The following is a 27,645-nucleotide window of genomic DNA, read 5'->3' on the forward strand; positions in this document are numbered from 1 at the left end:
TGAGGAATATTTCCTGACGTCCCAGGGTCTGAACTCCTATGGCACATTCTACTTCTATATTTGACACCTACTATGGTTTTGTGTGCATGGTGTGTACGCATGTCAGGCAGTCTTCCCTCCTTACTGTTTTATTTTTTTTTTAATTTTTTTTTTAATTTTTATTTATTTATGATAGTCACAGAGAGAGAGAGAGAGAGGCAGAGACACAGGCAGAGGGAGAAGCAGGCTCCATGCACCGGGAGCCTGACGTGGGATTCGATCCCGGGTCTCCAGGATCGCGCCCTGGGCCAAAGGCAGGCGCTAAACCACTGCGCCACCCAGGGATCCCCTCCTTACTGTTTTATATGCCCAGCATTCCTAATCCTCCCCCTTTACAGAAATTCTCCCACTTTATGTGATTCAGTAGGGCTGTCAGGTAGAACACCTTCAACCACATGATGGCAAGTGAAGTAGACTGGGCTATATATCATTCATTCCCTGAAGTCTTTCCAACAGGAAATAGCTCTTTCCTATTCCATCATGCACTATAAAGATATAACCCCAGAGCTGCCAGGAGCTATGTTTCCCAATCATGAAAGAAGCATATTTAAAGCAAAAAAAAAAAAAGAATTTAATACATAGACATATGCCAAAATGCAAGAGGGAGACAGAGTGGTCTTGATGTCTTGAGGCCCTGATCCCAGTCTATCCTGAAGCCAGATTCACTCATGTCTTTTCTGGTTACATGAAATAATAAATTCTCCCTTCTCCTTCAATTTGAGATGGATTTCTATTACAAATGAAAGAATCCTTTGCATAAACTCCTCAAAAACAGGAATGTTTGTTTCCTTTATTAATTCTACTATATAGAAGGCATCTGATGAATATTTCTAGACTGATTCCTATCTTCTTCTGACTTTTCTTTTTTTTCCAAGATTCAATATATAGGAGAAAAAGCCCTGTACGGGAAATTAGGATCTGAATTCAAGACCTAAACATCCAAACTGGGTGACCATAAGCAAGTCACTATACATCTCTGACCTTGCTGATATCAGAAAAACAAACGTTGGGATCCCTGGGTGGCTCAGTGGTTTGGCGCCTGCCTTCGGCCCAGAGTGTGATCCTGAGTCCCGGGATCGAGTCCCACATCAGGGTCCCTGCATGGAGCCTGCTTCTCCCTCTGCCTGTGTCTCTGCCTCTCTCTCTCTCTCTCTCATGAATAAATAAAATCTTAAAAAAAAGAAAAAAAAAAAACAAGGAAAACAAAGATTGAACTACATCATTGTGGTCTGTTCCAGACCTAAATTCCATGAATATATAATCCTAATATATATATATAATCCTTAGCTAAAAATTCTTATCCACTGGCACTGTTTAAACTATTATCTTCATAAAACACAACTTCCCAAATATAATTTTCACAATCCTCTAGATTATAGGTCTTTGGATAGAGCTGTGCCGTCTTCCTTCATTATTCCCCAGAGCCTAGATACCAGATCTTCAACAAATGTCTACCAAATCAATTAAAAAAAAAAGAAATTCAATGAGATATCTTAACTTGCCAATTAGACTTATACTTTTAACTTCATGTTACTACCTATGTTTTTCATTATCTCAAAAAAATATCTTACTCTTCCACTTTTGCCAAGAAGCACAGTTTAACGTTCCTTTCTTCCAACAACTGTAGTTGATCCAACTACCCAATCTTTGTAACCTGTTAATCTCCATACCATCTTTATCCTCCATCTCTAAATCATAACTAAACTCATCTCCAAGTCTACATGTTCAGGGCTGAATTGTTCTTTAACAATTTCTATCTACTTATACCTTCATATTAAATGTCTGAAATGCTTCCACCAACCTTCCACTGACTACAACTGCATGAGTTCCTTTCTCTCAACATTGTAGTTTATTTTAAACTACATGGTTTCTATGGAGTGAAGAATTAGCTAGAACATCCCCAAGTGAAAGTACATGTGAGAACCACTTTTTTTTTTTTTAAGATTTTATTTATTTGAGAGAGAGAGAGGAAAAGGGCAGAGGAAGAGGGAGAAAATCTCAAGCAGACTCCATGCTGAGCACGGACCCCAGGCAGGGCTCGATCCCAAAATCATGACCCAAGCTGAAACCAAGAGTCCAACACCTAACCAAGTGCACCGCGCCCAGCCACCCTGGGAGCCACTCTTATGTGTTGATTCACGAAGATCAGATTGACTTTAAATAACTTATCTTCAAATTCAACTTTCAAATCATTTTCATTTGATTAGAGGAGTCTGAGGGGAACCATAAAAAATAAATATCTTGGGCAGCCCAAGTGGTTCAGCGGTTTAGCAATGCCTTCAGCCCAGGGCTTGATTCTGGAGACCCAGGGTCGAGTCCCGTGTCAGGCTCCCTGCATGGAGCTTGCTTTGCCCTCTGCCTGTGTCTCTGCCTCTCTCTCCTTCTGTGTGTGTGTGTCTCTCATGAATAAATAAATAAAATCTTAAATAAATAGATAGATAGATAGATAGATAAATAAATAAATAAATAAATAAATAAATAAATAACTCACTCTGGGTAGTAAGATCTGAGCTAAATAAATGTGTTTTACCCATTTCTACCTTCTACTTTTCCAACAATAACCACAGGTTAACTTGTGTAATTTTAAACTACTGTTTAAAGGGATCCCTGGGTGGCTCAGCGGTTTGGTGCCCGCCTTTGGCCCAGGAAGCGATCCTGGAGTCCCAGGATCAAGTCCCACGTCAGGCTCCGGGCATGGAGCCTGCTTCTCCCACCTCCTGTGTCTCTGCCTCTCTCTCTCTCTCTCTATGTCTATCATAAATAAATAAATAAATAAATAAATAAATAAATAAATAAATAAATCTTTAAAAAAAATAAACTACTGTTTAAAAAATAAAATAATAAAATTATTAAAAAATATTCTTTAGAATTATATAAATAAGTTTTTAGTATCTTCTCTTCACTGTGAGTATTAACTTTATGGCAAGAAAGAATCAGGACTGAGGAAAGACACAAAACTACCAACAAAATGAGGCATGAATTCTGAGAGGAAGAATGAGATTAAATGCCCATATTCAGGTGATACATTTTTACAGATAAAAACAACGTGCAAAGCAGGGCCACTAACAAGTAGTAGCATGAACTAAGTGAAATGGAAATTAATTTGCAGCTAAACAAAAAAAATAAGAAAAACCCACAGCTAGCATCATACTAATGATGAAATACTGAAAGCTTTCCCCCTCAAACAAAGATGCCTGCTTTCACCTGTTCCACATAGTGCTAGAAGTTCCCACTAGAGCAATTAGGCAAACAAAACAAAAAAGAAAAAAAGAAGAAAGAAAGAGCATCCAAATTGGAAAAGAAATAAAATTATCTCTCTTTGCAGATGATAGGATCTTATATATTTCTTACAAAAAGAAAAGAAAGAAAGAAAGCCTTACAGAATCTATATGCTCCCCCACAAAAAATCAGAGTTAATAGATGAACTCAGAAGTTGCAGGATACAAATTAACATGCAAAAATCAGTTGTATTATATGCTAAGAATGAACAGTACAAACACGAAATTAAGAAAAAAATTCCATTTATAAAAGCATCATTGAAAAAAAAAAACTCAAGTATAAATTTAACCAAAAAAGAGATGCCTGGGTGGCTCAGCGGTTGAGCATCTGCCTTTGGCTCAGGGCGTGATCCCAGAGTCCCGGGGTCAAGTCTCAGGATCGTGTCCCACATTGGACTCCCTACATGGAGCCTGCTTTCTCCCTCTGCCTGTGTCTCTGCCTCTCTCTCCCTCTCTGTCTTTCATGAATAAATAAGTAAAATCTTTAGAAAAAAAAATTTAACCAAAAAGGTGAAAGACTTGTGCACTGAAAATTACAAGACACCGTTGAAATTAAAGACAACCAAAACAAACATAAAGACATCCATGGTTATTGACTGGAAGACTTAATTTTGTTAAGATAACAATACTATCCAAAGCAATCTACAAATTAAATGCAATTCTAATCAAAATCTCAATGACATTTTTTGCAGAAATAGAAAAATTCATCCTAGAAGTTCACATGGAATCTCGAGGGATCCAAAAGAGCCAAAAACAATCATGAGAAAAAAACAAAGTTGAAAAACTCACATCCTGATTTCAAAACCTACTACAAAGCTACAGTAATTAGTACAGTGTGGTACTGGCATAAAGACACATATATGTCAACAGAAGAGAGCCCAAAAATAAACACTCACATTTACAGTCAAATGATTTTCAAATAAAGATGCAAGACAATTCAATGGGGAAAGGACTCTTAAATAGTGCTGGGGAGACTGGACATCCACATACCAAAAAATGCAGTTGGACCCCTACATTACACCATATATACAAATTAACTCAAAATGTATCAAAGATCTACATGTAAAAGCTAAAACTATAAAACATTTAAAAGAAAACATAGGAAAAGCTTCATGATGGATTTGACCATGATTTTTTTCTTTTTCTTTTTTTTTTTTTTTTTTTTGGATATAACACCAAAAGCACAAGCAACAAAAGAAAATATAAAGTAGACTTTGTCAAAATTAGAAACTTTTGTGTATCAAAGGACACTATAAAAGAGTAAAAAGGCAAACCATGAAATGGGAGAAAACATTTACAAACCATGTATCTGATAAAGGATTAGTACCCAGAATAAAGAGCTACAACAATAACAAAAGATCTACTTCAAAATGGGCAACATAATAAAAAAGAATGAAATCTTCCCATTTACAATGAAGTGGATAGAGTTAGAGAGTACTATGCTAAGCAAAATAAGTCAATCGAAGAAAGATAAATACCATATGATTTCACTCATATGTGGGATTTAAGAAACAAAGCAGATGAACACAGAGGGGAAGAAAGAGAGCAAACCGGGAAATAGACTTAACTATACAGAAAAAACTGAGGGTTACTGGAGAGGAGGTGTACAGGAGAATGGGTTAATAAACAGGTGATGGTGATGGGTATTAAGGAGGGCTCTTGTTGTGATGAACACTTGGGTGTTTATTTAAGTGATAAATCGTTAAATTCAACACCTGACACTAATATTACGCTGTGTGTTAGCTAACTGGAATTTAAATAAAAACTTGAAAAAGAAAAAAATGGACAAAGTACTTGAATAGACATTTCTCCAAAGAAAACATACAACTGGCCAATGATCATATAAAAAAGATGTTCAATATCATTAATTATTAGGGAAATGCAAATCAAAACCACAATGAAACCCACTCCACACCTATCTGGACAGCTATTATAAAGACATATTTTTAAAAAACAGAAAGTAACATACTGGACTGGCAAGGATGTAGAGAAATTGGAATTCTTGGACATTGCTAGTAGGAATGTAAAATACTGCAGGCACTATGAAAAACAGTATGGGGGCTCAGTCAGTTGGGCGTCTGACTCTATTTCAGCTCAGGTCATGATCTCAGGGTCCTGGAATTGAGCCCTACATTAGGATCCATGCTCACTGGGGTGTCTTCTTGAGATTCTCTCTCCTTCTCCTTCTGTCCATCTCCCCAGGCACTCCCTCTCACACGTGTGCTCTCTCTCCCTCTCTCTGGAATAAATAAATAAATCTTCTTTAAAAAAAGTATAGTGGTTCCTCAAAAAACTAAATACAGAATTACCATATGATAAATAATTCTACTTCTAGTTATATACCCAAAAGATTTGGAACCAGGGAGTCAGATACTCATATGCCAAATGTTCACTGCAGCATTATTCATAATACCCAAAAGGAAGAAACAACCCAAGTGTCCAAAAACACTGGATAAACAAAATGGAATACACACAACACACACACACACACACACACACACACTGGAATATTTTTCCAAAGATCTACAGATGGTCAATAAGCACATGAAAAGATGGTCGACGTCACCAATCACTAGCGAAATGCAAATCAAAACCACAATGAGATACCACTTCTTATCTATTTAAGATGGCTATTATCAAAAAAAGGAAAATAAGAAATGTTGGTGAAGATGTGGAACTCACACACTGGTGCTAGTAAGGGAAAATGGTATGGCTGGTAGAGAAAATGGTTTGGTAATTTCTCAAAGGTTAAATATGGAATTACTATTTGATCCAGCAACTGAAAATAAGGACTCAAACTGAGACACTTGTACACCAATGTTCATATAGCAGCCTTATTCACAAGAGCCAAAAGCTGGAAACAACCCAAGTGTACACCAGCAGACAAATGGATAAGCAATGTCATATATATACATACAATGTAATATTATTTATTCACAAAAAGAAATGAAAGTCTGTTACATGCTACATCATGGACGAACCTTGAAAACATTATGCTGTAACATAAGCCAGAAACAAAAGGACAAATATTGTATGATTCCATTTATATGAAGTTTCTAGAATAATCAAATTCATGGAGACAAAAAGTATAATCGAGATTTCCAGGAGCAGCGGGGGGGGGGGGGTAGTAAAGAGTTTCTGTTTGGAATGATCAAAATTTTCTGGAAGTAAATAGTGATGTTTATACAACAATTTAAATGCATTTAATGCCACTGAATTATACACTTAAAATTAGTAAACTGTATATTTTACCATAATAAAAATAATTTTTAAATATTAAAGAACTGTGATTCCTGGGTGGCTCAGTGTTCAACACCTGCCTTCAGCCCAGGGCATGATCCTGGAGTCCCAGGATCGAGTCCCACGTCGAGCTCCCTGCATGGAGCCTGCTTCTCCCTCTGCCTGTGTCTCTGCCTCTCTCTCTCTCTCTCTCTCTCTAGCATGAATAAATAAATTAAATCTTTAAATAAGTAAATAAATATTAAAGAACTAATCAATTAAAATAGATCATTACTAATACAGAAACCTGCTACAGCATCTGAGAAAGTAAATCAATAAAAACAATGAGTGTTTTATGGGACAAACACAGTATCATTACTTACAATCATAAACCACAGTCTCCTAAAAGCTTAAGTATTCCAATACGTTTAAATGTATCAAGGGCACTTGAGTGGCACATCAGTTAAGCATCCAACTCTTGGTTTCGGCTCAGGGTCATGATCTCAGTATCATGAGATCAAGCCCAGTGCAGAGCCTGCTTAAGACTCTCTGCCCCTCTCCCTCTGCCCCACCCCTCCACACTCTCTCTAAAATAAAACCTTTAAAATTTTAAAAAAAATAATAAATGAATCACAATATTTTCTTTTCAAAGGCTCCTTCCCTCCAACCATAGTACTTAAATCCCTTTCCCATACTGAAAAGTAAAACGAAACTTCCTTCTTCCTGGCTCTCCTCATAACAACAAAAATGTTGCAGCAGTACCAGATCATGTCCTATCTACATGTACCTGTCCACAAGGAAAAGTGTCCTCTGAACAGACTAAATTTACATTAGGTTTTACCACTCTCAGAATACTCTCTGTTTCAAAGACAGGCCTTCATACAGAACCCAGCCTTGACCATGAGTCAGAAGTTTCTTTTAACAGGACTGAATCTATCATAAAGGCACTGACTCTCACTCCAAAGAAGAAAGGAGCCACTTTAGTTTTTCACATGGCTGATTACCCAATTTTCCTTGAACAAGTTCAATGCAGGTCTAGCTTGCAAGTGTATTGCTAGGGAGAAAAGCAAAACAGCAATGTGTGGCTAGCAAATGCAAAAAAGAAAAGGATGATACTCAAAGTACCTACCAAGAAAAGAAATGTACAGAGAAAGAATACAAAAAACAAAAACAATTTCAAGTCATCATTAATGAATCAGAGTACCACATATCCCACCCCAAACTCCCTAAGTGCATCACAGCCAGGTGAGAAAAGGAGCAAACGAGAATCACCAAATGGAATTAGGGATTTCAGTGAGGAAGCAACAAATATCACTGTATTAACATTATAACCATTTGTTTCTATAAATAATACCAAAAAGAAAGTTCAGTTAAACAACTGATGCCCAAGAAATCAAGCCGTAGTAGGAAACACTTTATTTTTGTAATGCTTAAGGATTTATTCCCCTCAAGTATGTATCAATTTTGAATTTTTGAAAAATGCAAATCTGTAGAGAAAGTATTGTCCTAAAAGGACAAGGGTGCAGAGAAATAACAACCCTCATTGTCCTGGCAATCATTTCAACCAACCAACTGTTCAGAAGTAGGAGTAGTACATCAATATTATGGAACAGTAGACATTAAAGCAATGAACATTCCAGACATAAGAAAAGGTTCAGCATCACCTTAATTCCAAAACCAGACAAAGACCCCACCAAAAAGGAGAATTACAGACCAATATCCCTGATGAACATGGATGCAAAAATTCTCAACAAGATACGAGCCAATAGGATCCAACAGTACATTAAGAAAATTATTCACCATGACCAAGTAGGATTTATCCCTGGGACACAAGGCTGGTTCAACACCCGTAAAACAATCAATGTGATTCATCATATCAGCAAGAGAAAAACCAAGAACCATATGATCCTCTCATTAGATGCAGAGAAAGCATTTGACAAAATACAGCATCCATTCCTGATCAAAACTCTTCAGAGTGTAGAGATAGAGGGAACATTCCTCGACATCTTAAAAGCCATCTATGAAAAGCCCACAGCAAATATCATTCTCAATGGGGAAGCACTGGGAGCCTTTCCCCTAAAATCAGGAACAAGACAGGGATGTCCACTCTCACCACTGCTATTCAACATAGTACTGGAAGTCCTAGCCTCAGCAATCAGACAACAAAAAGACATTAAAGGCATTCAAATTGGCAAAGAAGAAGTCAAACTCTCCCTCTTCGCCGATGACATGATATTCTACATAGAAAACCCAAAAGTCTCCACCCCAAGATTGCTAGAACTCATACAGCAATTCGGTAGCATGGCAGGATACAAAATCAATGCCCAGAAGTCAGTGGCATTTCTATACACTAACAATGAGACTGAAGAAAGAGAAATTAAGGAGTCAATCCCATTTACAATTGCACCCAAAAGCATAAGATACCTAGGAATAAACCTAACCAAAGATGTAAAGGATCTATACCCTCAAAACTATAGAACACTTCTGAAAGAAATTGAGGAAGACACAAAGAGATGGAAAAATATTCCATGCTCATGGATTGGCAGAATTAATATTGTGAAAATGTCAATGTTACCCAGGGCAATATACACGTTTAATGCAATCCCTATCAAAATACCATGGACTTTCTTCAGAGAGTTAGAACAAATTATTTTAAGATTTGTGTGGAATCAGAAAAGACCCCGAATAGCCAGCGGAATTTTAAAAAAGAAAACCATATCTGGGGGCATCACAATGCCAGATTTCAGGTTGTATTACAAAGCTGTGGTCATCAAGACAGTGTGGTACTGGCACAAAAACAGACACATATATCAGTGGAACAGAATAGAGAACCCAGAAGTGGACCCTGAACTTTATGGTCAACTAATATTCGATAAAGGAGGAAAGACTATCCATTGGAAGAAAGACAGTCTCTTCAATAAATGGTGCTGGGAAAATTGGACATCCACATGCAGAAGAATGAAACTAGACCACTCTCTTTCACCATACACAAAGATAAACTCAAAATGGATGAAAGATCTAAATGTGAGACAAGATTCCATCAAAATCCTAGAGAAGAACACAGGCAACACCCTTTTTGAACTCGGCCACAGTAACTTCTTGCAAGATACATCCACGAAGGCAAAAGAAACAAAAGCAAAAATGAACTATTGGGACTTCATCAAGATAAGAAGCTTTTGCACAGCAAAGGATACAGTCAACAAAAGTAAAAGACAACCTACAGAATGGGAGAAGATATTTGCAAATGACATATCAGATAAAGGGCTAGTTTCCAAGATCTATAAAGAACTTATTAAACTCAACACCAAAGAAACAAACAATCCAATCATGAAATGGGCAAAAGACATGAAGAGAAATCTCACAGAGGAAGACATAGACATGGCCAACATGCATATGAGAAAATGCTCTGCATCACTTGCCATCAGGGAAATACAAATCAAAACCACAATGAGATACCACCTCACACCGGTGAGAATGGGGCAAATTAACAAGGCAGGAAACAACAAATGTTGGAGGGGATGCGGAGAAAAGGGAACCCTCTTACACTGTTGGTGGGAATGTGAACTGGTGCAGCCACTCTGGAAAACTGTGTGGAGGTTCCTCAAAGAGTTAAAAATAGACCTGCCCTACGACCCAGCAATTGCACTATTGGGGATTTACCCCAAAGATACAGATGCAGTGAAACGCCTGGACACCTGCACCCCGATGTTTATAGCAGCAATGGCCACGATAGCCAAACTGTGGAAGGAGCCTCGGTGTCCAACGAAAGAGGAATGGATAAAGAAGATGTGGTTTATGTATACAATGGAATATTACTCACCTATTAGAAATGACAAATACCCACCATTTGCTTCAACGTGGATGGAACTGGAGGGTATTATGCTGAGTGAAGTAAGTCAGTCGGAGAAGGACAAACATTATATGTTCTCATTCATTTGGGGAATATAAATAATAGTGAAAGGGAATATAAGGGAAGGGAGAAGAAATGTGTGGGAAATATCAGAAAGGGAGACAGAACGTAAAGACTGCTAACTCTGGGAAACGAACTAGGGGTGGTAGAAGGGGAGGAGGGCGGGCGGTGGGAGTGAATGGGTGATGGGCACTGGGGGTTATTCTGTATGTTAGTAAATTGAACACCAATAAAAAATTAAAAAAAAATAAATAAAAAATAAAATAAAATAAAAAAATAAAAAAAAAGAAAAGGTTCAGAGCATAATAGAAATAAAAGGTTGTAAGACCATATACACAGGATGGCCTTAAATTTAGTTTATTTTAAAAGCCAACTTACTACTTTTTTAAGTAGTTTCCATGTCCAGTGTGGACCCCAATGCAGGGTGCAAACTCACAACCCTGAGCTCAAAACCTGAGATGTTATCAAGAGTCAGACGCTTAGCGTACTAAGCCACTGAGATGCCCCTAAAATGCCTATTTAAATGCGTACATAGAAAAAAGACTAGAAAGATATACTAATAGGTTGACAGGAGTTATGGGGTTACAAAAGTAAGATATCACCCATATTCTTTTTTTGTGTATTTTTCTATATTTACTGACATATTTCTAATGAATATATAGCTTATGTAATCAAAAGGAAAATGTTAACACAGAAAGAGAAGGCTTGAATGTATTTCACATATTGAAATCACAATACAGGGAAGAATATATTTTAGAAAAAATTCAACAACAACAACAAAAGACAAAATCTTTTCTTGGTGCTTTTAAAGGTTTAACCTTGAGTTCTCTGGAAAAGTCATTCACCCAAAACATAGCTTCTCCAAAGATGTCAAATGAAAGAATTGTTGGGGTAATTTCAAACTACATCCCAATTACCTGCTACAAGATTTCTGAATCACTGTTGTGATAACTGTGAAACTCTAGGTGAAATGGATTCATACTGGAATTCTAAAACTGCCACCCAAAGTCAGTTAGTTGAACTCAGCAGTAAACCTTTCTAACAGGCTTAAGAAATAGAAAGGCTAAGGGGGAAAAAAATGTATTCATGATGGCACAAATTTCTAACTAAATATTATTAGATTTACAGCCTGACTTTTAAAATACTACCAGGATTAACAAAGGAAAATAAATTAAAACTCCTGACTAGACTGGACTCCTAATTAAGCATTTATTGATCACTCACTCTGTGCTAGGTCCTGGGGTTACAAACATGAAGATAAAGTTCCTTCTCCTGGAGAAGCTCAATCCCCTGAGGGAGAGAGAGGCAATTATGCGTCCAAAGGGATAAGTACCAAGAGGTTGGTACCAACTGCTGTAGGAGCAAACAGCAATGCTTATTTATATCCAGCAGAGCTGGGGAAGGCATCAAAGAGATGACATTTGAGCTTTTTTAAGCTGGCATTCCCTAGGCAGAGAAAGGTATTTCGTTCATCATATTATAAGAACCTAAGCAAAGTAACAAAGGTAGGAAAGTTATAAAGCCTGTCTGGAAAAGGGTGAGTTGAGTTGTCCACCCAAATCTAGTGAAGCAAATGTGAAGACCATGGCAGAAACAAAACTCTAGAAGTCTGGTGCCACCCTTCCTCCTAAACATGAAATGCACATGAAATCTGATACAGACGATGAAAATGGACTTAACATCTTTCTAATGCTAAATTTCCTTGTCCCCCACACTTAAATGTACAGCTACACAGATCTCTTAGCAACATCTTTCCTCTGTGGCTATAGAGTCCATCCTAATCCCAACCACCATCAGGTTCACAAAGGTGGCAACAGCTGGCAATTTCATAAAATGTTCAATAAATCATCCAGATAATTTGTTTTCAAAACACAACATAGCAAAATCTATTTGTCTATAAACTAGACACTTCCCTCTAGACAGTAAAATTTTTCTGATTCTGTTCAACACTTTTATCAGCCACTTGGAAAAAGAAGACAAGTTTATCAATTGTGTAGATAAAAGTTCAAAGAAAAGATAGTATGTGAGATCAAAAACTCAAGCTTCAAAAAGACTTGACAGACTATACTGCTGAGCCAAATACATCTAGTCCCCCACCGACTCAGAATCTACAGTGGCAAATCAAATATGCTCCCCCTTGATGAAACGTAATGGAAATATAAAATCTTTTTAAAACGAAACTAAAATTTTAAATTTATGTTTATTAGTAATCATAGAAATTCAGGGTGGAAGAGATCTAGCTTGACTCCAGTTCATGTAACAGAAAACCTAGAATTTAATTACTATAACTTCAACATGAGTAATCAGTGTGAAACGGTAGCCAAACGTGTCCAAAAATCAGGCTTTATGCCACATTAACTTAAAATGTCCAATTCTATTCTACAAATATGTGTATAAAACCTTCTACATGCCTGGCACTGAGTTACGTCTGCCAAAAATACAAATAAAAATATAACAATCCCTACTTTTAACAGTTTATAGCCTAAAGCAGCATTTTTTCAACAATGGGTCACAAAGTCCATTCAGTGAGGTACCACCAATATTTCTTAGTGAAATAGAAATTAATAGAAAATATCAGAGTACACTGTACAGAGTCCTATATCATTAAACTTTTGTTTAACTTTTTCATATCCTTGTATATATGCATATATAGATACACATACACACAAAAGAGATAGCAACTTTAAATCTATTTCTTATTGTAGAGCACAGTCAAAAGTTGGAAAGATACTAGTCTAGTGGAAGAAGACAAATATACCACTGCAAAGTACAAGGTTCCATGAATTTTAAAAGAATAAAATCTATCTGGCTGGAGAGAGGGTCAAGGGTCTAGAAAAAGACTTACAAAGATAACAATATATGAAAGGAACCTTGCCAGGCAGGAAAAACTTGAGATGTGGAAAAGGAAAAAGACCCCACGTAAAAGGAATAACATGAACAATACATGATGCAGTAAAAATAAGAAGTGTTTAATAGGTGACAAGTAGTGCTGGCACATGGCAGCACTGGTATAATTAGAGACCTGGAAGACTTGGGGAAAGTTCAGTTTGGCTAAAGTGTAAAGTACAAGCAGGTCTGCAGATGAAACTAAAAAAGCTAATTTGAGCCGTAAGAGAGCCATAACATGAAAGTGCTGGGCACAGAGTAAACACTTAATGAATGTTAGCTATTCCAAAAGACTTATTTAGTTCTAGAACCTTAAACCAAGTATCTTTAAGACCCCTTACAATTCTAACATGCTATGAATTACTGAAGGGCTATGACGCAAAATTATTCAAATGTAAGCACAGGACGTGGACTTATAAGAAATTACAGAGTATATTCACGAAGGAAGATGTTCAAATCATAGCTGTCTAAATAAAATGGAGCTGTCCCAAAAAGTAGTAAGGGCACTATCACTAGATGTATCTGAATAAAGGCCAAATGCACATCTGAGATATGATACTAAGTCTATAATATAAAGTTCTGCATTCATCATACGTTAATTCCCCCAACAATCTTGGTTCTCACTCACCAATGAGTAAGAGCTCATGAATGAGTTTTGAAGAGAGAAAGAGAAACAGATGGAAACAGGAGGTTGGGATTTTATTCCATTAATGAAAAATAGGAAAACAGGAAGCTTCTGAATAACATTTCCCAACACGGTAATTATCTCTACTAGAGTATCCTAATGTGTGATATAGCAAATCAACTGCAAATACCTGGACCACAGCTAAAATAATTTGACAACGTATTTACGAAAAATGTTTTAAGTTCCTAGAGGCTTTATGTGAAAAAAAAAAAATCTTACTTCTCCATACAAAATCTGTCAAGAAGGGTTATGCAAGAGTTGAGAGCATAATCACAAACAAGTTTATTCATTAGAGTAAAAGCATAACATTGGAATTAAAACCCTAATATAGCATACTCTATAATGCTTACACATTGGGAAAAATTTCCCTAGACACAGAATAAATCATCAAGAATAAAGACACAGAATTCAAAAAAAAAAAGGTTCAAAATATAAACTATTAAAAATTAAAATTCAGCACCAATGTAAAAATATGGTATAAAGTACTTTCGATCTCAATGATCATTATTTTGAGACCGCTATGCTTTCAAATGTGTCTAAAAATGCTAAACAGAAAAAGGTGTCATGTTTATAATTTAACTTAATGTTTCCACAGCACATTCTCTTGTAACAATGCATGATAAAATGAACTGTAACATTTGAGTAGACTACAGAATATTGTTGCGTAATGACTTTTCTATTTAAAATGTTGATAATTTACTGTTGGTTATTTTCTGTTTGCTTTACAGAATGACAGGTCAAAACAAAGACCTCTTGGTTTGAGGAGGCACTCAATAAGTATTTGCTAAATTCACCTTCTTTCCCCTCAACCAACAGTGTCTTAAGAAAAGGCAATACAACCCAACATACTGTTCAGGGCTGTTTAAAAACCTGCCTTCTGACTCGTCATGCTCTGAATATGTACTCATTACCAATGCAAATTATTATAATTAGAAGAACAATAAATACCATGTAGGCTTATAAAAATGTTTAATATAGAAATAAAATTCCTTAAGTGTAACTATCAAATTTAAATGGAAAGGTCTGTAGAGAATGCCTTATCTTTTGAGCAAGAGACATACACTACCAACAAATTCCTTTCAGAAACAACATGATATAATAAAAGCAGCTGTGGCTTAGAATTCCAAAATCCTACGTTCAAATCTCAACTCAGCAGTTACTGGCTTAAATTACTTAGATCAGTCACCTAACTTGTCTCTTAAAGTTTCTCATCAGTTTTAGTAAGAGAGGAGAGGTGATATTATAGTAGAATAATGACTTGGAAGTTCCTGTAAACACTAAACCCCAACCATTAAAGATCAAGCACAGCCTCACTTTTCAGAACAAAATAAACTCTTGGGTATATGACATCTTCTCTACTCTAGTGGATGCCTTTACTAAACTCTGAAAGGGATTGGGGCCCTTTCGGAAGCTTCAAAGACTGGGATTCCCTTGTGAAACAAGTAACTAAAAAGCCTACTGCCTTCACACTATTTTAGTAAGTTGTAGCCTATTTACCAACAGATTTACTAAAATTCTGTGATCACTGGTTCTTTCCAATTTGGTTTCATCAATCTATTCCCTCCCCAGTTTCAGCTGTCTCTGCACTACAGGATCTTCACAAGCTAAATTTCTTTTAAGGACTCAGGGCTTCTTTTTTAAAGTGCTTTTTTTCCTTACCTGGGGAAAATCAAGCAAAAGGAAATCTGGTAAAAGTAAGGCAGAAAATCTAAATTACTTTTTAAATTAGATAAAAATAAATATAACAAATCATTTTTAATTACATAAACAAAACATTACAAAACTAAAATATAAGTTATTCTGGTTAATAATGAGGAAAAATTGTCATGGTTTACTAAGTGTAGATTAGGAAATCAGCAACAAATGCCCTGAGTTATTTTTTAAAAATTGCCTTATGACAATATGACATAATAACAAATTGCCTTATGACATATAACAAATGACAACCTGAGGCAAGCTTCCACTCCTAAAATGCCAAACAAGTACACATGTACTAAAATATTGCTGCTATTCTATTTTAGAAGTTAATTATAAACATCCTTGTTTTGTTATTGGTGGTTGCTGCTGCTACTACTGCTTCGGTGATTAGAGGATGAGAAAAACACTTTCTTGGTCTTCGGTTTCTATATTTGGTAGTTTGGGTGCCATCAGTACGGGAAAAGACAAGTGTTTCACAAAAATTGTTGGACTGTTCTCACCTAATGCACTTTAGAACAGGAAGCTTCTTGGAAAGGTAAAGAATGAAAGATGCAGGGCTTTCCAAGCATAAATGGCAACAAAAGCAGAGAACCTGAGAGGGAAAGAGAGCCCCAGAACATGGGCTAAAGGATTCAGTTAAAAAACAGCCCCTTTAATATTAGAGAAGGATAGCAAGAAAGTCAAGTATATCACAAAATATTGCCCATTGCCAAAAAGAAAATAAAGGCGCATATTCCATTTATGAAGGACAAAAAAAGACTAACAACCCCTGAGATCCAGTTAGATCTGCTCTACAAATCTACATGGTGTAACATAAGTGAGAATTCCCAGCAGCATGCTGACCGGCCCACAACTAAACCTCAAACAAGGACAGTTTCCTCTCCTTCCTCTAAAGTCAACCACAGAATATTACAATAAAAATGGAAGCTCAGATACCTACTTCAAAGTGGATAAATCAAATAATTTGAAAATGCTATGCAGAATTTCTGTATTTTAAAAAAATTAAAAACTAGTATGATGTTTCTACAGGATCTCAAACACCTTACCAATGTCAAATACAGATGAACAGCTGCAGTGGAAAAAAAACTCCTTTGCACTGCTGCAACAGGGGGCTCCTTCCCTAACACCCAGGCAATTTCTCCAAATTAGTAGGAAGTAGGTACAAGTTTTCCCTCCCTGCTATAAGGATTATGGATTAGCAAGCAGAGATAGAGACTTGTGCTCCACACTGGTCATAAAAATCAAAGTTGAAACTCAAAATATTTTCTCATAGGAATAGTGGTAACAGATTTTTCAAGCTAGCAATTAAATTATGCAGCTAGAATACTATTTTTGATTAACTGGTTTTCTTAATGTAAGTGCAATATTTAAACTACTTTATAGCTAAACTGCATTTTATTAAATAAAAGACCTAGGAGTGTAGCCCTAACATGTTTATGGAAAGAGATGTACCCTAAATTTTGAACAATGTTTCAGATCATAACTGAGGAAGAGACAGTAAAAGAAAGCTATGAGAGAAATAGGAAAAAAGATGCCTTGTTCGGCAGAAAAGGCATCTAAATTACACTAAGTCACTGCTGTCAATGTCTTCCGAATAACAGTCTCTCTCATTTACCAAGCATTTAAGTCCTGCCCTGTACCCAATGTTGTGCCCCTTCCTGGGAAATAACCATTTTTCTAAAACTAAACCCACATTCCTCAGAATACAAAAATTTTATTCCATCTTCCCATTATATCACACACCAAATCTTAGTGCTTTGAGATTTACATATACCTATCTTGATTGCCTTGCATTGCCTCCTTCTAAGAACTAACACACCAGAGGAAATACCTAGTGTTATTAGTACTCTAAGTACTAAAGGGAAAAGAAGAAATTAACATTTATTAAGCTCTTGGTATGCTCTCACTTGATTTTCACGACCCTTAGGTAAATACTAGCCCCTATTTACACATTAAGAAAACGATGTTAAATAACTTGCCCACAACGCCTGTAAAAAGAGGCCAAGACTCAGAATTTGGCTAACTCCCTTCTCAAGGGTTCTTCCCCAGAAGGAATTATCACTTAGATGCCACTGAACAGTTGACCACTTTCATATCAATTATTTGTTATTACAGTTCAGCAGTTCTGAAAGCAAGTTATGGAGAAGATAAGCCATCAACCCTTCACCTCATGGAATCTATATAGTATTTAGAGAATGCTCTAAGAGAAAGGGTAAAATGTCCCCAAAGGTGAATCCGGGCTCTGAGCACCATTTCCCAATTCCTTCTCAACAGTGACTCAAGCTCTAGGACTCCTTTTATCACTTCCGTCCTAGCATGTTATCCTGCCATTATTGCACAGCTCATTAAAAACTTCAGAAAGTTACCTTTCAAAACATGGTTGTCTACCAGCATAGATCTCTCTGCAGGTCCTTAAATTTAAATAAATTCAATTTTCACATGATAACTTGCCTGATGTTATTCCTAAATGTTTGTAACTACTGTCAGTTTGAAAAGTTATTTCGTAGTGCATTGTGAGCTAAATCTTGATTGAACTGCAGTTTTAAAAAGGGAAATAAAAGTCTATGTTTGGAGAGATTCCTCATCTATAGCTTTCCATTACAAGCTTGAGAGGGAGAGGAATCTGTGCGTTCAACATTTTAAATCTGTTTTTGACTCAACAAGATGACCGATGACTTACAATAATGCAATGTGGCTGAACCTTTCTATCATGTTATTGCCACAAAACACGAACATTGTAAAAGGAAAACTGACGTCCAATCTCTTAAATTATTGAACGTTCCTTTTACACAAGTGTAATGTTACAAGAATTATTTAGTTTCTAGAGTTAACAGATTAAAAGAAAGAGGATTCTAAAGAGGACTAACAGTCTCATCTGAAAACAGGTCTTGGCTGCTGTTTTGTTGTTGTTTTAACAAAACTGTGACCATAATACATACTGAACTTAACGCTGAGACATGTCCAAAAACACTTCTCATTGTAAGGTAATTATTTCTAATCCTGAAGGCAAAACAAATTAAAACAGATCAAACATTTGCGGTCCAATGTCTGCAAAAATTTGGACTGGAGAAAAATGATGTCAACGTGGTTTGTTTGTTTTTTTGTTTGTTTTGGTTTGGTTTGGTTTTTTTTTTTTTTTTTGTCCTTTTATCTGAAAGGTTCCAGTCCAAAAATAAACAGCCATCGGGCTCATCAACTCAGGTGCAGAAACTCATTAAAATTGAGAGCGGAAAAAACAAGCCCCGGATTTGGCTTCTTAGGTAAAACCGCCTTGTGCCCCACGCCAGAGAGCTCGCGCGGTCACAGGGGCCCCGCCCGCGGGCCGCACCTGCCGAGGCCGCGCCGCCAGCGCCCCCTGCCGCCCTCCCCGCCCCCCGCGCCCCGCGCCCTGCGCCCCGCCCGCGCCGCCCCCGCCCCCGCCCCCGCCCCGCGCTCGCCCCGCGCCGAGGCCGCGCAGCCTGCGGGCAGGGGCGGGGGCGCGCGGGCGCGAATCGAGGCGGGGCCGCGACGGGGCCGAGAGCACGGGCGCGTCCCCGGGACCCCCGCTGCGGCCAGGCCGGAGCCTCACCTACCTACGCCGTATTTCTCCTCCTCCGTGGGGGTCCACATGGCCGGGCCGGGCGCGGCCCCGCGGGCGCGGCGGCCGGGCGACAGCGCGGCGGGGTCGGCCGCGGGCCCGGCTGTGGCGCACCGCAAGCTGAAGCGGGGGCGGTCAGGCGGCGCGGGGCAGTGGGCGGCGCATCCCTCACAGGCCGTCCGGGACGACGCCGCCGCCGCCGCCGCCGCCGCCGCCACGTCCGGACCGCGAGGCTCTGCGGGCGGCCCAGCAGTCCCGGGCGGCGCGGCCGAGGGCTCTCCACCTGTCCGTCGCCGCTGCTCCCGCGCCGCCGCTCGGTCCCTCACAGCTCCGCGGCTCGGCTCCCGGCGCCGCCGCGGTTCGGCTCGCCTCAGCGGGCTCGCAGGGCGGCCGCGCATGCGCCACTCCCCGGCGCGCGGGGGCTCGCGCTGCCCGGGCTCGCGCCGCCCGAGCCCGCGCGCGAGCCCGCGAGCCCACGCGCCGCCGCCGCCGCCGCCGCGCGCCAGCGGAGGGAAATCCGCGAGACGTGATTGGACGGCCCCGCGGGGCGGGGGTCAGGCTTGGCTGCGCGGCGGACCCCCGCCCTCCGCGGTTGCAAGCGCTGGAACAGGCGGGCTGGGCAGGTGGGAGGCCGTAGGCCCTTGGAGTCTGGCTCCTCCGGTACCTCCCGCCAGGCGCACCGGGATCGCCGCGAGACCCCTGTCCGACAAGGGAAGGATGCTGGCTTCGGACCCATCCCAGTGTCACCCACAGCGTGGTCCATCCGTGCTCCATCCCCGGAAAGGTCCCTGGAACCACCCCGCGTATCGCCAGACCCGAAAAGGTGGTGAAGTCGCAGCCGCGGGAGAACCAGGTGGAGCGTACTGAGGCCCCTCGCTCTGCCCTTCGTCTCTGGGATGCCTTCCAGCCCAAAGTCCTGCCGCCTCTTCCATTTCTTGTTTCGCAGAGTTGGCCTATGCGGTAGATGTTTGGAGTCTGAACAATCACAGTAGGCTTCCTGGTAAGGAAGCACTTCCTCGCTGGGATCCTAGATCCTGCCCTAGGCTGGATCTAGGTCACTGCTGTTCCTAAGTCCCTTGCCTTACAGGCTGCACGGATTTTCTGGCTCTGTCCCAAAACTTTCCTCCTTTCTCTCCTCCCCCAAAAATCTGTTCCCTCTTCCTTCTGCAAATATCACCTTGTGACTCTAGGTCAGCCATTCGCCAAAGACCAGTATAATCCTGGCAACTACAGGACTTCTCCTTTCCGCCTACATCTGTACCACATTGTGTTCCCAGCCCTAATCCCAGCAGACTCATCCATCTCTGTTACCAGCACTTCCAAGCCAAAACCCAGTGTCATCCATCCCTCAATATCATTCTTGAACAAGCCCACTCTTCAAAGCCCAGATCAGTGTACTTCCAGGAAAGTTCGCCTGATCCTGCAGCTAGCAGACTGGATCCTTCCCTCTTTGGGCTAGGATTCCAATTCTGTGTGTTTGTGCCTTATTTCTCTCATAAGACTGACAGTTCCCAAAAGGCAAGCTCCAGACTAAAGTCATCTTTTTGGTTCCTCAGCACCAAGCACCTCACCTAACATCTGACACATACCTGTTGAATAGGAAGCAAGACTAATACAAGAATATCCTGGTAATCAACAGATTTTGTTGACTCTTCATAATGCCCTTTATGATTGGTTCCTCCTCCCAGGCCTGACTAAGCTCAATTTGCCATGGACTTCTAACTCCTTCCCTATAGACTCTTCCCACAAACAGAGGCTGCCCACTCTTGTCCTGGGAAAATATTCTGTAAATAATTGAGTTTCTCAATGGTTAGATACATTGAGGTTCGGGGTAGTTCAAGAACATAATAAAAGAGAGACCCTTATTTATGCAGCTAACTGTTCCAGAAAGACCTCTGCCCAGTACCACCATGGACTGTCACAACAGAATGAAGCCACATTCCCACAAAGCTTTCTCCAGGGAGCTATCTAGTAAGTGATCCAAGTTATACAGACTTTCTGAACAACCTTACAGCTCTTATTTCACCTCCTAGTTCCACCCCATTGGCTGATATACATGATCACAGTCTCAGCATAAGGACTGGTTTTCCCAAAGCTTACTCTCTTATTCCCAGTCTGAATTCACCCTAGGTGACAGCTTCCCCCAGACGAAGACAGTCCCAATCAGCAACTACACACCACAGCTCAGGGATAGGAATGCATTAATCCCAACTTTAAAGAGAAAAGAAAAGGAGCCAAGGTGAGAAGAAGGGCATCTGGTAAGTCCCAGACTCGACAATCTTTCTCTTTATACTAAATTTAGATTGTTTTCTTGAGCTGAAGCAAAAGAGTGTAGAGCACATCATAGAGAATTGGCCTTCAGCAGGGATATACACCTGCTCTCCTGCACCCACAGCATCTGCTCTGAGCCCTTCCTAGTGCTCTCTGTACACTCTCACCCCACATATACACACCCCTCTCAGCATGTGAGCCAACCTCCAGCTTGCTTCTGAAAGTCAGGACCCTCGGTGCCCTGCCCTCCCCTCCTCTCCATCCACTTCCTTATGTTTTCACCACCACCCAGCTTTACTGTCTGCTCCTTATCAGGATCCTCAGGAACTCACTGCACCATTGTTGCTACCTGCACTCCTTTTTCACCTGGTTCTGCTCCACAGGTTCCTTCCAGGAACATCTGCTCTGTTGGTACTCTCATCCACCATTCCCCCTCTTCCTCCTCTATCTAGACTTTGAAGAAGAATCATCCACTCTGGATCATTTCAATGTAATTCATCTGACTCTCAAAAGGTCTTGTTTCTGACCCTCTTACCTCCCAGAAATTGCTCTCCCAGAAATCTCTAGGGCCATCCCAACTCCAGATACAAGCAGCTGCCCTTTCCTGGCTCTGGGTGGGCCTTTGCAAACAGTATCCCTCAACCTGTGTATTCTCCTCTCTTGAAACTCATGGACCCTTCTCACTTTCCAAGGACCAATCTCCCCAGGATTGCTTCCCCAACTGTCTTTGGCTAAAGGGGATTTTGCTTTCCCATGAGGGCCTTTCCTGTAGCACCTACTCATCCCACCTTCCTCCAAGAGACCAAATGTGTCTGCCTTGCACAAACATCTGTTTCCTTCTTCAGTGGCAAAGATTGCTCTTTGTTTATTTTTACCGCACACAGAGACTAACAATGCCTATCACCTAACAGGAAGTCAACATAAACTCTTGGGGAATGATCTACTTGTATGTTTCCTGAGACTATGATGCAATAGGTTGGAAAGAGAACTGAGAAATTTATTTCAGCAAGTCACAAGTCTCCAAATTCAGAAATCTGAGTTAATAAGAGTAAATTTCCTTGATATAGGCACATTGACTTTAAAATGCATTGAGGGACACCTGGGTGGCTCAACAGTTGAGCGTCTGCCCTTCGCTGCCCTTGGCTCAGGGTGTGATCGTGGAGTCCTGGAATCGAGTCCCGCATCAGCCTGATTCTCCCTCTGCCTATGTCTCTGCCTCTGTGTGTGTGTGTCTCTCATGAATAAATAAATAAAATCTTTTTTTAAAATGCATTGATACATCTTACTAAGTAGCTATGTAAAAGATAAACATGCTTTCTTATCTAAAAAAACAATTCTGCAAACAGTTTGACTTAACATGTCACTATTACTTTTGGACTGAACTTATTACCTAAGATGATAAATTGCAACTTGCTGGCTGAGGAAGGGATCAAGTCTTCAGCAGGAATGTCCTTGAAGATGGGTGGCTATTAAAAATAGCCCATAACCAAACAGATTTTGTATATAACATACAAGGCATGCAGACAGCATCATCTTTTTCACTTAAATGAAACTTATGTTAATCAAGTTTTTACCATAAGCAAACTCCATAATGATAAATCCGCTCATCACTTTTGGCCAGTGAGATCAGCCCTCTCTGCAGAGCTCAATGAGCTACACTTCATATCTTCTCCCATTTTTTTCTGCTGCCTGGAGAATCAGATAGCAGCATTTAAGGAGTCAGCCAGTCTGATGACTCAGCTCATAAAACAATGTGTGGCCACAAAGATGATGTTTATCCAGGAGCATTCTGGAGGCTTTTGCTACTGAAGTCAGTGAGCGGTAGACAAGTGGTACATGATGCTCAGTCTCCCAAGAGTTTCTGGCCATGGTGCCAGAGCAGCACTCACTTCCTCTTACCAGTGGTTGATCTCATCTGATACTTTATCCAAGCAGGATGGTGGGGAAATTTCAGAGAAATACAGTGCCTAGAGAGGTGAATCTAAGAGTAGAGGTGATAGTGGTGACCATTCTGCCTTCTCTTCAGGCGGTGCCTGCAGTTGGGGCTTATGGCCATAAGCAGCCCAAGGGCAGGTGGATAGGATGCTCAGAAACACCTGTTACCCAACATCTCTGCCTCACTGGGATCCTCTAGGGGTGAGTCTACTCTGGTTATTAAAGCATCTACAAAACTAGTTTTCTTCATGGCAGAGAGACGCACGAGCTAGTCTCACTTCACCTCCACCCATTATGTTCCCCCAAAGCAACACCTTTTTGGAAGCCTCCTCTCAGGAGGCAACACTGGAGTAAAGAGCTAACAGAGTAGGTTACACAGAGGTGGCTGACAAAGTTAGGGTCCTTTCAGGTAAGAGACCTAAGTGACTAAGAAGATATTATTAGTAATTTGCTTTAAATTTTGCTGCATCTGAATATCTTCGAGGTGGGGAGGGGATAGAGAAGAGTGTGAAAAAGAGACAGATTAAGCAGTGCAATATTTCATTATTTTCCCTAAAATGACAAACTTTAACCATCTGTTCCTGTTTTATCAATCCATTCAAAATATTATTAAAATGCAGATTCCTTGCGGTTAGCCAAGGTCTTTCAAATGAGAAATGACCAAAAGTTCCCTGGCTTCAAAAGCTCCCTGGTCTCCATCACTGAAGACTGATGTGGCTCTTCTGCATGGGCTGTGGCTATCAAGCCCCACCATGAGAGGCACCCATGGATATGTCCCAGGCTCCTCAGATGCCCTGCTCACTCAAGATTGTGAGCCACATGGAAACAGTACCATGCTGTAGTCTTTCTGGTATTCTCAGTGCCTTGCACACAGGATTTGAAACATAGTAGGTGCTCAGTAAATATTGTTTGAATGAATACATTAGTAGATGAGTGCTTTTGCTTATTTTTCCACAAATATATATCATTGTTCCAAAACGAGTTTTGTTTGTTTGTTATTTCTTTCTGGCCAGGAAAAAGGGAGGAGAAAGTAAGAAAAACAAATACCACCCCCCACACACACACACCCAGAAGGAAGGGCAAGTAGATACCAAACTTGGCATTACTCAGTCCTCCTTTCCCTTTGGGGGAAATAACTGTGCCCTTGAATTTCTGCATTAAGTCACCAAGGAGGAATTGAAATTAAAAACCTTGGAGAGTAATTAGCAACAAAACGTTCTAATGTCAAGAAGTGAATTTTATGGGACCATATTTGTAATATTAATTGGGCCTCTGCGTAGCCAAATGGTGAAATTATTGCCCTAATACAAATAGGCCCAAAAGAGAAAAACAGCCCAAAATAGCACGGATATTGCAAATCAGGACAGAGGTAATTTCTCTACACATAAAAAGCAACCAATTGCAGTGCCTTCACTAATTCACTTAAGTGCAAAACAATGCCTGTTTGTTTGGTGTAGCACCACCTACCTTATCTCTGAATTGCTATGGGGCTGGGGCTAGAAAAGGAACCTTCATTCCTACCAGCTCCTCACACCTTTCACCTTGAAGTATGGGAAATTTTAATCATTCATTCACCAAATATTTATCGAGCACCTGCTATGGACCAGGTCCAGAGTAGAAAATGTTCACAATTTTTCCCATCACAGAGTTTACTATCTAGTTGGGGGAAGAAGAATTGAACCAATTATCACACAAGCGAATATCCAGTTGGTGACATAAGTACTAGAACAAAAGATTACAGTGTACAAAGGGAGCATATACCAAGGGCCCTGACCTAGTTTGGTAAATCAGGGAAGACTTCCTGGAGGAAATGGTGTTTAAACTGGAACCTGACAATGCAGACAAATCAGCCAAGTAAAGAAGGAAAGTGCTCTAGACAGAGGGAGCAGCATTTTAGGAGGGAGGTCTGGTAAGGAAGGAGCTTGATATACCTGAGGAATGGAAAGGCCAGTCTGACCAAGGTGTGATAAGTGAGCAAGCAGAGAATGAAGAAAGATGTGGCTGGTATGGGAAGCAGGTACTGGAGCCTTGCTGGGTCCCATAGATCTTGGGGGTACCAACCATTGCCAGATCTTGGGTCAGAAGCAGAGATGAGAGATATGAGTAAGACCAGGCTCCTCAAGGAGATTGTGGGCTTGTTAGGAGGACAACGGAAGCAAAGTCCTGTCCCTTTATATGCTGGGCTCAAAAGCATCAGTGCACACTCCCCAATTCTTAGAGCACCCAACAAATGCTGCACAGAGCCACTTCTCACCCAGGACCACTCCAGACTTCCCTCTTCTATTCAAGCCAATCCTTCCTTGATTCTCATGATGGCACACTTGAGCAGAGACTCAGCCCTCATCTCTCAGGCTCAGAGGGGAGAGAAGCTTATCTCTTGTTGGAGCCAACTCCCCAAAGTCTAGAAGGGTCTCTGCCCCCTCTTCAACTGTGTTCTCAACACCTTGCTTGTCATGTCCAGCCCTGTCCATGCTAAGGTTTCTAGAGAAAGAACATCACCAAGCATGCCAATCAACAACTGGCTCTGAATCCAATCAGAGACCACTGCTAATCTCTTCCTTCAGGAACATTTATACAGTAGAGGATACAAAAAAAGAGAGAAGAGAAGAGAAGAGAAGAGAAGAGAAGAGAAGAGAAGAGAAGAGAAGAGAAGAGAAAGAAGAGAAGAGAAGGAAAAGAGAACGAAAAGAGGAAAGAAAGAAAGAAAGAAAGAAAAGAAAAAAGAAAGAGAAAGAAAGAAAGAGAAAGAAAGAAGGAAAAAGAAAGAAAGAAAGAAAGAAAGAAAGAAAGAAAGAAAGAAAGAAAGAAAGAAAGAAAAGAGAAGAGAAGAGAAGAGAAGGAAAGAAAAGAAAAGAAAAGAAAAGAAAAGAAAAGAAAAGAAAAGAAAAGAAAAGAAAGACGGCAGCCCCGGTGGCTCAGCGGTTTAGCGCCTGCCTTCAGCCCAGGGCCTGACCCTGAAGACCTGGGATCAAGTCCCACATCAGGCTCCCTGCATGGAGCCTGCTTCTACCTCTGCCTGTGTCTCTGCCTCTCTCTCTCTCTCTCTCTCTGTGTGTGTGTCTGTCATGAATAAATAAGTAAAATCTTTAAAAAAAAAAAAAAAAAAGAAAGAAAGAAACTCTTTGAAGAACTCTCTTCTGAGAACACACCTTGGCTGTGTACTCAGAACATGTAGGACACTGACGCAGGCATGGCAGGAGCAGGACTCGTCCTGTTGACACTGAAGAAGAGAAACTCTAAGAAATAGAGACTATTTTCTTCTCCAGGTAGCACTGAGGTTGATGGATCAGAGTCCATAATATGCAATCATGAATTATGGAAAGATTGGGGTAATGATCACAAACCAGAAACCTGTCATGCCAGGATCCATGGCAATTTTCCATGAGAACTGGTTACCATGTAGCCCAGCAGAAACCACAACCTACACTCAGACTGCTCCAAACCCAACTTGTCACTCATGGACTTTTTTCAAGTTTAAGTGACCTAGTAGCAACAAATAGCATTTGAAGTCCCTGGGTTCACATCCAGCTCCAGACACTTCCCAACTGGGTGATCCCAGGCAAGTAGCTTAACCTCTCTGAGCCCAGTTTCCTCCTCTGTCAAGTGGCAATAATAGCTTCTGCGTCAGAGATGCTTAGGAGGGTGATGCCTGTGAAACTCTCAACACAGAGCCTTCCACAGGGTAAGTGTTTACTCAACATTGGAACCCCACTCCCTGCCCCAGCAACTCCAATCACTCCCCGGAAATGCTGGGTCTCCTTGCCTTTGTGGAATCAGCTTCTCCTTAGAGCCAGCTTGTGATTCAGTCACCCCCATCCAGCTGGGCTGGCCTCCTGCATCCGCCTCTCACCAGCCAGCTCTTAGCTCAGCACCAGCCCTTCTCTCTATCTAACACCAAAAGGTATTGATTTCCTCGACCTATTTCCAGGATGCAACACCCTTGAAAGCCACATAGTACCCTCACTTTTCCTCCATGACCATCACATTCCCTACTCACAGCCACTTTCCCTAGAGCCACAGGTTCCTCAGGGGCCGAGGCTTAGATCAGTTTCATTTTACACTGGTTTAAAGGTCAAATATGAATTTTTCCCCATTATTGTACTGTGACTTGTCACACAGACTCTCTCTGTTTCATGCATTAGTCACA

The 27,645-nt window shown here is 40.4% G+C and overlaps 1 protein-coding gene across 10 annotated transcripts in view; it reads right to left on the bottom strand.

The window, feature by feature from the left end:
* DOCK3 (dedicator of cytokinesis 3) overlaps window positions 1–19,678 on the bottom strand; it is a 502,472-nt gene extending 482,794 nt beyond the window's left edge. For 9 of the 10 annotated variants that reach the window (XM_072786064.1, XM_072786059.1, XM_072786058.1 and 6 more), the window contains exon 1: window positions 19,288–19,380. In XM_072786064.1, the coding sequence (XP_072642165.1) occupies window positions 19,288–19,324 (37 nt within the window). In that variant the 5' untranslated portion in view covers window positions 19,325–19,380. Of the gene's footprint in view, window positions 1–19,287 lie in introns of all 10 variants that reach the window. The other variant, XM_072786067.1, reaches the window with a different exon arrangement.
* Between the last annotated feature and the right edge of the window lie 7,967 nt (window positions 19,679–27,645).

The sequence above is a fragment of the Canis lupus genome, chromosome 19 (genome assembly GCF_048164855.1).
Source record: "Canis lupus baileyi chromosome 19, mCanLup2.hap1, whole genome shotgun sequence".
NCBI lineage: Eukaryota > Metazoa > Chordata > Mammalia > Carnivora > Canidae > Canis > Canis lupus.